We start from the raw sequence: 13,372 nt of genomic DNA on the forward strand, positions 1-13,372 counted from the left end.
TCACATGGCCCTACCAACATTCATGAGCTGTTTTTGTTTTTATTGTGAGTTACTCAACTTGCTCCATTGGAATTTTGTAAATTGTCTTTTGCGCGTCAACGTGAAGGCTGCCAACTCCACGGGGGAGGGCTTGACTGCGCACTGCAAAAAAATTAGAAGAAAAAAAGAGAGCCAATGTTCCAGCAGTTTTCAAGGACTGATTCGAACAAACCAGTGCGCACACGGAGAATGAAAATCAAACTTCACCAATTATTTAAAATGTTCCTCGTTTTCGCCATTACGCGGACTTGACTTGAGAATGAATTCATTTCGCGACGTATCCCCACAGCATATGACTTTTTTTTGGGGGGGGGGGGGTATTTTTTGCAGTGCATCCGCTTTACGCACAGTGTCTGAAATTTGATTCGAGTTTAAAAAGCGCAGACAGCGGCCACAAGTCAGAGAGAAACTGGTTCCACTGGTGCGCGTCAGGTAGCACCTTATACGGATTGGAGAGGCACTTCACAGCCCCTCAGGCTCTGTATCTGCTGGGGCGCACGGGGGGGGGCAGAGCCATGCACACTCCTGCTTGATGCGCTGATCCCGAGCGGAGGGAACCAGCAGTCTTTGGTTTTTCACTGCCACTAATGACCCAGCGATGGAGACGACTGGGAACGGCACCGTGCACCCGAACGGATCCGATCCATTTGCGAGAAACGAGGAGGTCGCCCAGATCGAGATCATGGTCCTGAGCATCACCTTCGTGGTTGCGGTGATCGGAAATGTCAGCGTCCTGCTGGCAATGTACAACACCAAGAAGAAGATGTCGCGGATGCACCTTTTCATCAAACACCTCAGCCTGGCGGACCTGGTGGTCGCCTTCTTCCAGGCGCTGCCGCAGCTCTGCTGGGAGGTCACTTTCCGCTTCTACGGCCCAGACTTCCTCTGCAGGATCGTGAAGCACCTCCAGGTGATGGGCATGTTCGCCTCCACCTACATGATGGTGATGATGACCCTGGACCGTTACATCGCCATCTGCCACCCGCTCAAGACCCTGCAGCAGCCCACCCAGCGCTCCTACATCATGATCGTCTCCACGTGGATGTGCAGCCTGGTGCTCAGCACGCCGCAGTACTTCATTTTCTCCCTGAGCGAGATCAAGAACGGCTCGGACGTCTACGACTGCTGGGCGAACTTTGTCGAGCCCTGGGGCGCCAAGGCGTACATCACCTGGATAACCGGCAGCATCTTCCTCGTGCCCGTGGTCATCCTGGTGACGTGCTACGGATTCATCTGCCACACCATATGGAAAAATATCAAGTACAAGAAAAGGAAAACGACGACCGGTGCCGCGAGCAAGGACGGGCTGATCGGGAAGAATTCCGTCAGCAGCGTCACGACCATATCGAGAGCCAAACTGCGGACCGTTAAGATGACTTTTGTGATAGTCATGGCATACATTGTCTGCTGGGCGCCGTTTTTCACAGTGCAGATGTGGTCCGTGTGGGATGAAAACTTCCAGTGGGCTGGTGAGTGATGGAGATGAAGCGAGACACATTCATGCTTCATTTTAAACATCCTGTGATAAAGAGCCATTGTGCGCAGCCACACATCCAAGTGCGCAAAGCCTTTACGCGCGGGTTTATTTGGCATACAAAAACAAATATGTGCTCAAGGTAACTATGAATAAAAGCTTCAAAACAAAAAATAGCTTAAACAATAAATTGTTTACAAGACACTATTGTGAACCTTGCAGAAACGCCAAGTTAATTTGGGGTGAAGTCTTCTGAGCCCATGACTTTTTCTGTCAGCCTCAGTCTCATCAGCTGAAGCCTCAAAAGAACCTTTCACTTCATACAAAATTTAACCTTATACTGTTTTAAAACTTTGTATATTAAAGTACTGCTTTTTCTGTCATTATGATATTGTTACGTCTTTTGCTTTATCATTTTCTCTTCAACAGATTCACTTTGTCCCTTGGGAAATTTGGGAAAATAAATGTCCCTTTTACTTAAAAAACGTAACAGATGAAAATGACTTACATTATACCAAATCTTTTCTCTTCCTGGTTTATGAGTAACTTATCTGAAAATATAGCGGTGAAAATATAGAGCAGGTGAGTGGAACTAGTTTGTGAAGCCAACAGCGCTGATAGATGGCGGTTCAAAATTTTGTTATAGTTCAATCCCTTTTATATAATATTGATTATTGAGCTTGGCTGGCAGGCAGATTTTTGTTATCTTAGCACAAAATGTACAGGGCAAGTCTTTTACAAGTCTTCATAACCGCTGAGGCATCATATTTACCGTGCAGACATGAGAACGTTAGCAATCTTCTCATCAGACTCTCAGCCTGAAAGTGAAAAAGCATATTTCCCAAACAGCAACAGCGTCTCGACAGGAAAATGTCTCCATTGCCATAGACGATCTACAAGTCAACCGTTTCCACAGGGACAGTTTCTGTCTGGGAGAAAGTACAGTGGATCCATTTGTACTGTATGTACATTGATTGTGACATTCACGTCCATTCTATTGATGAGGAGCAATAAATCGTCTCAAAACCAGGTCAAATACAACCAAATCTACGTGGTTGATACCACCAGAGGAAAATAAGCTTCAACCGTCTATTGGAATCCCTCAATAGTGTAATATCAAATAATTTAATATTTCATAATTATATCAGTAATTATTTTCTATCATTAGTTAACACATTGCTCTGGTTCTCTCTGGGAAAATGTGTCAAACCTCTTATGAACTTATATACATAACATACATAGTTCATTGTTATTGATAATCTCGCTCCACACATGTACCATTATGATTGATTGATCAATTAATAGAATTGGTAATGTGCATTGTTCTAAAGAGCTCCTCTGCCAAGACCCTACAGTTCACTAAGATTCAAACAAGCCGCACCACATTGCCCAAGCTCATAGATATCAGTACCGCAAATATGCCAGATTTCTTTCCCGTCCAGATTCTTGCATAAAACTTTGTATATTAAAGTACTGCTTTTTCTGTCATTATGATATTGTTACATCTTTTGGTTTATCATAACAGATTCACTTTGCCCTGCAGGCAGGTTACTTTACTAATATCAGGGAAATTCTTAAAATGTGTTTGATTGGCAGCCTAAACACAAACTTTTGTAAGAAACTACGTTTTTGAAGGAGTGCATTTTACAAATTTCCTCTTAAAAAAAAAAAAGGAAGCAGTTTTACATTTCAACACCAGATGAATTCGCTCAGACGGGCATTTCTGCAGCTTCGCCTGGACCAGATGTTTTTGGAATTAATCATCCTCTCCCTCTTTCCTCTCTCTCTCTCTCTCTCTCTACCACAGACTCTGAGAACACTGCGGTGACTCTGTCTGCGCTCCTCGCCAGCCTCAACAGCTGCTGTAATCCGTGGATATACATGATCTTCAGCGGTCACCTCCTCCAGGATTTCGTGCACTGCTTCTCCTACTGCCGCCGAACAAACGCGGACATCAAGAAGGAGGACTCCGACAGCAGCATCCGCAGGACAACGCTGCTGACTAAGATGACCAACCGGAGCCCTACGTGCAGCACGGGCAACTGCAGGGAGCTGGACAACTGCGCCAAGTCCTCCGTTCAGATGGAGTAAACGCACCGCCAGAAACCTCTGGTGTGTGGAGGGGATGAACACATGTCTTGCAGTGGCACACAAACCGCTTCAGTTCAACCGAGCTTTAGACACGAGTGTCTGAAACGTCCCTTTCACTCCAAAGCCGTCGAGCAGAGTGGAGAGATACAGAATAGTTTGGGAGTTGGCAACAATGACGTTGGGAAACAGTGCCTGTTTCTCCGTGCTGGATTCTTCTTGCTATGCTTTATTTAATAATCACTGCAACATTATAGGAAAAGAAAAAATTATTTGTTAGAAAAGAAAAATGTACTTGGAATTTATCCTGTTTTTGTATCTCCACAGTTGTTGGTTAAAGGCCGAGGTGTCTACAGTTGTGTTTTTTGGTATCGTTTTGTTGAATTTAGTCATAATGCTTGAAAATTCAACAGCCCCGACATGGTTTCTTTTGCACGAATACTGGTGCTTTCGCTGGTGGTTACGTCTCCCTGCACTCCCGCTGAAGACCCTTTCCTGTCCCTGTTGTGTTGGCAGAGATAAAACTTACATGGCAGCCAAGTGGTGTGTGTGTGTGTGTGTGTGTGTGTGGGTGTGTGTGTGTCGGTGTTAACGACTCTTCAAGACCGCAGGTCTCTAAGTAACAGAGGCAGTCACCTCATCCTTTGTGGCTAGCAATCCAGTCGGTGTTTTTTTTCCCTCTGAGACAGTTTTTTGAAAGTTATACATATATTTAAAAAGAATCATCTTCAAACTAACATTTCCTTTGGCCTTTTTTATAATAAAATAAAATAAGGGTGAGAGGTTCAGGCTCTATTCATCTACTGAGCCATCGCGTGCATCCACATATCTATAATTTGCTCAAGGATTTGTTTCATGTTTAGGCCGGTGGCCCTGAAGGATGGCTTTCATTTCTCCTCAGCAGTGGCAGATGGAAACAAAGGGGGACATTCTCACACTCTCTCTCTCACACACACACACACACACACACACACACACACACACACACACACACACACACACACACACACACACACACACACACACACACACACACACACACACACACACACACACACACACACACACACACACACACACACACACACACACACACACACTTCCTGATTTATTTTTTTTTCCTCAACTACCTGTCTCTGTTTTGGCCCTCCAGATTAAAACAATTTCCTGCACAAGACTGTGATGAACAGCACCACAATGTTTCACGGACCAACCTGAGAAGCCCAGACGGTGGTCATTGTAATGTATCATGATATATTTCTATATTTGTACATAAAAATGCACTTGGATATCTGTAAATAGGAGTAGATGATATATGTAAATTCTGATGTGATTGGGAATTCTGAACACAATGTTGATTCTGTTTGCCTGTAATGGCTTGTGCACGCTAAAATGAATCAAAATATCCTCTAAATATATGTTGGAAAAATACATAGTGACATAATGTATACTATATGGCTTCGTCTCCTCTTTTCACAGTGACTTGGATAATATCACGGCCGTTATTTTCCTTGAGAATTGAGTAAAGTTCAGCTTGTATGTGTAGCCAGTCTAAGCACCAAGACTCTGTCAAACTCTGGGATCATGCGACAGCGCAACCTTTCAATTGAAAATGTTAATGAGAGGCATCCAGTCAATAATTCCACCCCAACAGAATTGATAATATATCAACAGACAATTAAACAGTGTCTTGGAAAATAAATGTCCCTTTTACTTAAAACATGTAACAGATGAAAATGACCTACATTATACCAAATGTTTTCTCTTCCTGGTTTATGAGTAACTTATCTGAAAATATAGCGGTGTATTTTTTTTCCTCCAGATTTTTAGAGCAGCTGAGTGGAACTAGTTTGTGAAGCCAACAGCGCTGATAAATGGATAATTCCTTTTATATAATATTGATTATTGAGCTTGGCTGGCAGGCAGATTTTTGTTATCTTAGCACAAAATGAACAGGGCAAGTCTTTTACAAGTCTTCATAACCGCTGAGGCATCATATTTACCGTGCAGACATGAGAACGTTAGCAATCTTCTCATCAGACTCTCAGCCTGAAAGTGAAAAAGCATATTTCCCAAACAGCAACAGCGTCTCGACAGGAAAATGTCTCCATTGCCATAGACGATCTACAAGTCAACCGTTTCCAAAGGGACAGTTTCTGTCTGGGAGAAAGAACAGTGGATCCATTTGTACTGTATGTACATTGATTGTGACATTCACGTCCATTCTATTGATGAGGAGCAATAAATCGTCTCAAAACCAGGTCAAATACAACCAAATCTACGTGGTTGATACCACCAGAGGAAAATAAGCTTTAACCGTCTATTGGAATCCATCAATATTGTAATATCAAATAATTTAATATTTCATAATTATATCATCAGTAATTATTTTCTATCATTAGTTAATTAATTGCTCTGGTTCTCTCCGGGAAAATGTGTCAACCCTCTTATGAACTTATATACATAACATACATAATTCATTGTTATTGATAATCTCGCTCCACACATGTACCATTATGATTGATTGATCAATTAATAGAATTGGTAATGTGCATTGTTCTAAAGAGCTCCTCTGCCAAGTCCCTAAAGTTCACTAAGATTCAAACAAGCCACACCACATTGCCCAAGCTCATAGATATCAGTACCCCAAATATGCCAGATTTCTTTCCCGTCCAGATTCTTGCATAATTTATTGGGAAATTTGTCCTAAAAAAATGTAAAGCCCTAGTTCGTAATGTCAAAGAAAGTGGATCCACACCTAAACTTAGTGGGTTCTTTCTTGGCCCATGTCTCGTTATTCCACCAAGTTTTGTGAATTCCTTTCAGTAGATTTTGCCTGATCCTGCAGACAAACAAACAAACAAACAAACAAACTGACAATTGGAGTGAAATGGGATGAAAACATACTCTCCATGGTGGAGGTAACAAAACAAGCATTTGGCTGTTCCAGCTAGTATCGCCTGGGATTACGCAGCTACGATCTCCAGTTAATGCCCGTTGGTGGGAGTATCGCTGTGTACGTCTGATGGACGTGTCTCAAATTCCCAGCATCTCATTAGACATGCCAATCATTCAAATGCCTCTGAACGAGCTGAGAGCTAAGGTCATCATGCCGGAGTCTAGACTGAGCAAATACTGCTCAGAGATTGAGGTTGTTTTTTTTAAATGACGACTCTTACTTTAGCAGCCAGAAAACAGACAGACCGATCCCATCGCCATGAAACAAGAAGCAGTAAAAGGAACTCTTTGTACCTGCACGGCACTGAAGTTCCTGCTCAGGGAAAAACGCACATTCCTCTGTTTGAAATGCATCAGCGCCCTGATGATTAACCAGCTTCATCTATGTTGTCTTTCGCGCTTTTGGATGCAATGACACCGGAGAAAAATCTGATCATCAATTTGAACACACAGTCTCTCATACAGTACATGAGCTGCTTCCTTTGAGATGATTGGAGGACGAAACCGGTCTGAGCAGGTCTGTGAGAAGCAACAGCGGCAAAGAACTTCACAACCTTTGTTTCCTCAGTGTGATTTATGTACTGATACAAAAACACAGACGGACGGACGGGGGGGGGGGCAGCAGAACCGAGTGGAGGCATGAGCCCATGCCAGCCGTCATGTGAAGGTCATTGTTCCCCTTGCACACATCTGAGCAATCGCTTCACACATACTTCACTCGGTCAGCTCTCGCACAATAAGCGTGACTCCAGACAACAGTTTGCTGTTTCCTGACGAAGCCCTCCGCCTTCCGAGAGGTTTGAAAGTAACTGAAAGAACACGCACAGAAGAAGAAGAAAAAAGGCTTATCCCATGCAATGTGCATTGGCGAGACTAGAAAAGATATTTAGATTGTGCATCGTGTTGGACCGACGCCAAGAAAATCCTCACTCAGTAAACAACTTCCACCGTGTTTTTTCCCTAAAGGAAACCAGTCCTGTTTTCCGTCACTATCTGGACTATTGTGTCCACAGTTGGCTTCCCCCCCCGTGACACACGGGCCTTTCCTCACCCGGCTCAGAAGCTGTTATTGGCTGGCCAGTGTGAACAAAACAGTGTATGCCAAACAAAAAAAAAAAAAAAAAAAGCCAGATAAGCAATATCCACTTCTTCTGACAAACTGAGATGTGCAGCTTTCTCTGGATTAGACATTAGGCACTAATGAGTCTTTACTACCGGAAGTTCTTAAAAAACATTCTGATCAGAGGGGTCAGATGGGACCGGGCTCTCAGCATCTCGCCGTGTCTCCCTCCATTACATGCAGCTTTCCTCTTCCTGCTCCATTGTTCTCCCCTCCACCGTCCTTGAAAAACAACACATTTCTATGCAGCATTGTGCGGTTTAATCACCATTAAGGCCCTTTGATTCATGCAGGCAAAACACGGCGATATACAAATTCATCAAACGACATATCTCAAGACTTGCCATGTCCTGGCAACGTGAGGGAGGCGGAACACAGCAATAGGAAGGCTGGAAAATTACCTAGAAAATCAACAATACATCAAAGTTAACAGGCTATTTCCCCGCCCTCAGCCTATAACATTTCAGCCTGTCCAGAGGATTTCTTACATTTAAAAAAATAAATGGTTTACCAACTTAAAGTTTTCTTTTGTGTTGCATTCTTGACTTTTTGAACTAACTTAATTCATTTGAGTGTTACCATTTGAAGTGGTTTTGATCTCTGTTCAAATACATTGTCAACAAAAATTGTTTATGAATTACACAAACAGTGTACAGCATATTTCTGGGGTCATGGCAAATTATTCATACAGCAAATGGTTATTAATTCCTGGTATTTGAGCGGAGCTCCCCTAAAAGGGGGAGCGGAGACCATAACATGACATATAGTGAAGTCACATTGTTTTTTGAAAATTAGTAGTATGAATAGAGTCTGAGATGTCCCTGGATGTCCGGCTGTACAGAGGATTAAAGGTGTGACTGAAGTAGTATGACAAAGGTAACTCAATCAGGACCGACACTATAGTTAACATGGACGCGTGGCCGACACCTTGGTGTTGCCCCCCGGCAGTCACGGAGATGTGTAGGGACGGAGCCCTACAAATAGCGGCCAATCGGAGATGTGCCTGGAAAGCCGGACGAGGCTTTGACACTGTTGGCGGAGGGGTGATGGAAGGGTGAAGAGGCACTGACAGCAGAGGGAGACAAAATGAGTACGGGAAACGGAAACGAACGAGCTGACGGTCGCCTTCTTCGCTTGAGCTTGTGTGTCATTCGTGAAAAGAATGAGAAAAAGAGAGCTTCTCAATTTCAATGTGTTGACATGGGATTGCCAGATTCAGAAAGCTGCAGCATTTGCTGGACACGAGACCTCCAGCTTCAGAAAGGAGTCGGAGGAGAAGGTTTCAACTGACGCGTACTGCCACCATTTATGCAACATGACCTTCTTCCCTGTCACCCCCCTCAGGCCAAACACCAGTGGTAAGGATGTGAAAATGTCATTGTTATCTGCAGAAACACTATAACCAGTTGTGAGATGATCTAAAAACAACAACAACCTGTTCTGAAAAATGAAGAGAAAACTAAGATGTCTTTCCATTTTCTTCACCAATCCAACTCTGTTCTTTTTGTGCTACAGCCTCATGCGTCACTCCATACAGCCTGTTTGAATAGGACCGGTCACTTATTAATCAAATATGTGCTTTGATGTGCAATAGAGTCCCAGGATGATGTAACAGCACACAGATAATAGACCCGCTCCGTGGATGTGCAAACCAGGTGGAGCGAGGCAGGTCGGACGAGAGGCCGCTGGAAATGTCAGCAGCTCTTTCCCGTGTGTGTGTGTGTGTGTGTGTGTGTGTGTGTGTGTGTGTGTGTGTGTGTGTGTGTGTGTGTGTGTGTGTGTGTGTGTGTGTGAGATGGTATCCGTGTGAACACAGCATAAAACATATGTGACACCAAGTCTTACAAAGCATAATATATCATTTCAGATAATGATGGAATATGCTCAATTCTCAAGATACAGAAGGCTTTAATTATGGATTTGTGTTTATGTCACATGAAACAAGTCGAGCGCAATCATTTGAACTACAAGTGGCTGACCCCCACCCACAAACACGCACCGCAACCACCAAGGTATGTGATGCCTTCGCACTGGAATTGTTGCCTAGAAACCAACAGCAGGTTGGTTGGAACATACCCAGAGGTCAGGGGAAAATGTACCCAGTCTAATTACGAGAGCCGTGGTCACTTGCTCTTAAAGACCCTAATGCTCTTCCTGCCGGGATAATGCTCCGTGTCTCCAGCAATCTTACAGAGACCTGAACGTCGAGTTCACAGCTTCGATTTTGTCACGCTGCGTTTGTTATAAAATCATTAAAACAATTGTCAAATGTGCACATGTAAATATGTCACGTGTGGTCAGTGAAAACTGACCAGGGGGTCCGATAACAAACGGGGACGACGAGCTGCTTCGAAAACGTGACTTTACTGTAAAAGACTGATGGTTGGATGAGTTATCAATGTGACATCTAAACTAGCCGGCCTGCTGCTAAAGGTCAGTATGGAGCATTTTATCCCGTAAAACATCATTCTCAAATCAATAAGTAGTCATATATTAGATTTCCTGAAACAGATGGCATCTTAAAGGCTTGAACTGATGAAATTATCCAAAGACATGCTCCAATCCCTTAGTTTTTTCCATAGCTTTTAACCGTATGGCATGGTCTTCATCATGGGTTTAAGTGGGCTGGGACGACCCAGAATGACGTTCCGGATCTCGAATTGACAAGTAAATAAATCTCATCGGCAGTTCCATACATAATAATGTGGCATGACATATTTTTCTATAAGCATTTAATTTGCAAAAATCATCTGTTTTGTGACATGAAGCAATATTCCTTTGTGTGGTGAAACATTGTGTCTTTGGGGCCTCCACATGTGGCCCAAACAGCTTCTCCTTGGTTCTGATCCCACAGTATGGTGGAGATGAAGAGTGATGTCTTTAAACACCCGGTCCGAAGGTGTTCAACTGAATCGAGATCTGGTGACAGCGGAGGCCGCAGCGTACAGTATGATTCCCATGATTTTCATACTCCTCAAATCATTCGGTGGCCCCTTGCGAAGGCATCTGCATTTTCTCCACTCGTATATTCAGACGTTTCCTTTGTCACTCGTCGTTCATAGCTTGTCTTTGGGGGGACTTAAAATTACTTGTTTTTAAATGTCTGAGTTGGCTGATTTTTTTTTTTTCTACGCATGCCAAAATGCAAGAGGTTCCGGACAAATTAGGAATTATCTGTTTCATTATAGAAGTTAAGGCTGCATGGTGGTGTAGTGGTTAGCACCTTCGCCTCACAGCAAGAAGGTTCTGGGTTCGAATCCCGGTTGAACTAGGGCCATTCTGTGTGGAGTTTGCATGGTCTCCCCGTGTATGTGTGGGTTTTCTCCGGCTTCCTCCACAGTCCAAAGACATGCAGAATGGGGTTGGGTTCATTGAAGACTCTGTGAATGTGAGAGTGAATGGTTGTCCGTCTCTGTATGTGGCCCTGTGATAGGCTGTCCAGGGTGAACCCCGCCTCTCGCCCAATGTTAGCTGGGATTGGCTCCAGCGCCCCCCCCGCGACCCTTAAATGGATAAAGCGGTAGACGATGAATGAATGAATGATTATAGAAGTTAAAATACAGACATGGATGTTCAATATTCATTATTTCTGCTCAAGACGCCTTGATCTTTGTACTACTTATTGAGGATCAGAGAAGAGAGACAGAAACATTATTCTCTGTAAATACACTTGGGCTCCTATTCTGATAATGTGCCAGTTTATGTGAAGACTCCAAAATTATCAAAGTGGAACAACTGCTCGTTGATAAAACAAATGTGAAAATGCCTAATTAGACATACAAAAATATTGATATGCATTCTTGTTTTAAAAAAATACTGTATATTGGATTACACAAAAAAAACAGAACATCTCAGAGAAACGGAGATGTTCAGGGAGTGAATTTTAAGAATCACTAGAAAATAGAAATTAACTATATATGCACAACGGTTTCTTATGAGTATCGGGTGAGATGGCACCTTTCGATTAGTCTATGTGATCTGGTCTCTAATAGATGTTTTGCGGGTTCTTTTCGGTGCCCCTGAATTAGTTTTATGGATATTGCACATTTCCCTGCAGCACAATTTAATACCAAATTATGGTTTGTTTCTATATATTTATGAGTGAGTGAGTAATATCCATAAAAAGCACTACTTGCAATTCCATTTCTTTCTACATGGTGTTTTCTCATGATGACTCACAACATTTGAGTGACTATAAAAATAATAATTTTTTGAAAGCTGCCAAAAGCACATTACTCTCTTCGTTTCAGTTGTTGGGTTTGATGAAGCTGACGGAGGTGTAACGCTACTTTTCTTATGAATTACTTAAGAAAAATTTACTAAATTGCAAAAGTAGCATTGAAAGTCAAATATCGTTATACAACCTATCGTTTTGTAAATTGCATATATAAAAACAAGAGCAACCAAAGCGCGTATAAAGTGCGTTTGTTAATACATTTACACACAATCTAATATATTCGCTTAGAGACAACAGATGATATTAGATTTTGGCCAGCTGCAAAACAGCTGAATGAGGTTTTAATATTATTTTTTAAATAAGTAATGTCTGTCTTATAAGTAATAAGAAAAATGATGTATGACCTCCACTAATGTGATTGAAAGGAACACCTGAAAGAACACATACAAGCTCATAACCGCATCGACAACACCCCCTGTTCATACTCAGACCCCCAGTTTACCCTTGCAGGGGAGAGGTGTTGTTTACCACAAAGTGAGGAAAGCAATGACACGGATAAATGTCCAGAGCAGACTCCCCTGGGGAGCTTCTGACCTCCCCCAGTTCAACTCTCTGAAGGAACCGAGGGAATCTGGGGGATGTTGACACCCATAAATCAAACACATCCACAGTTCAACTCTACCACCAGCAGTCATGATGTGTGGCCTACGTGATGTTATTCCCTCATCGCATCACACGAGATCACACTATACGCGTGTTCGGATGGTCATTGCATACGCTGGCACGTGCAGTCCAGCTTGTATCGTCATAAATATTATCAATAATAATGCCATGCATATTATTCACATGTACAACGTAAATGTAATTGACAACGTACATTTTGATGAGCTGCACTGAGAGTACGTTTTTGGTGAACGTCTGTAACAGAGACACAGAAAGTTTTAAGTGACATTGTACATTTTAATTATTATTCAGAAATACCTTACCTTTTTGTCTGTATAGCCTCACTTCTTCATTTATGACATAATGTGTCTCTCAAAGGAAAAGTGACCCTTCGTCACTCACACCCAGACGTGCCCGGCTTTTACTAAACAGAGGTAATAATCATGTTTCGTATGAAAAGTCCTCATTGCACCACTGACATCTGCTGGTCAGAGATTAAAACAACAAGGCAAAAAAGACTACAGTTGATTGTGGAACACAAAACACAACACGCACTGTATACACACATGCAGAGAGGGATTCATGTTATATGCTTGTGTAATCTTTGGTTAGAGTCCAGTATCAGTGTGAATCTAGCACTACCTACCAAAATCTAGAACGGTGCCAAATGTATAAATAATAATAATTTAGCAATTTATTTCATTGAACCAGCTCTTCTAACCCATGCTTCGAAGTCCAATGTTAATACCATAGCAATTTAGAATGATAAAAGGAGAACTCAGTACCTCCTACAGCATTGTGACAGACACTGGACATACTGCACATTGTTATGTATCCATACCTATCTGTTTCA

General features: G+C 42.5%; 1 protein-coding gene across 1 annotated transcript; it reads left to right on the plus strand.

Annotated features, from left to right (window-relative positions):
* Positions 1-213: 213 nt before the first annotated feature.
* avpr1aa (arginine vasopressin receptor 1Aa) lies at positions 214-5,049 on the plus strand. Its single transcript, XM_035643438.2, has 2 exons — positions 214-1,508; positions 3,321-5,049. The coding sequence occupies exons 1-2, from the start codon at positions 638-640 to the stop codon at positions 3,602-3,604; spliced, it is 1,155 nt and encodes a 384-aa protein (XP_035499331.1). The 5' UTR covers positions 214-637; the 3' UTR covers positions 3,605-5,049.
* The last annotated feature ends 8,323 nt before the right edge of the window (positions 5,050-13,372 follow it).

Source organism: Scophthalmus maximus, chromosome 7 (assembly GCF_022379125.1).
Source record: "Scophthalmus maximus strain ysfricsl-2021 chromosome 7, ASM2237912v1, whole genome shotgun sequence".
Classification (NCBI taxonomy): Eukaryota; Metazoa; Chordata; class Actinopteri; order Pleuronectiformes; family Scophthalmidae; genus Scophthalmus; species Scophthalmus maximus.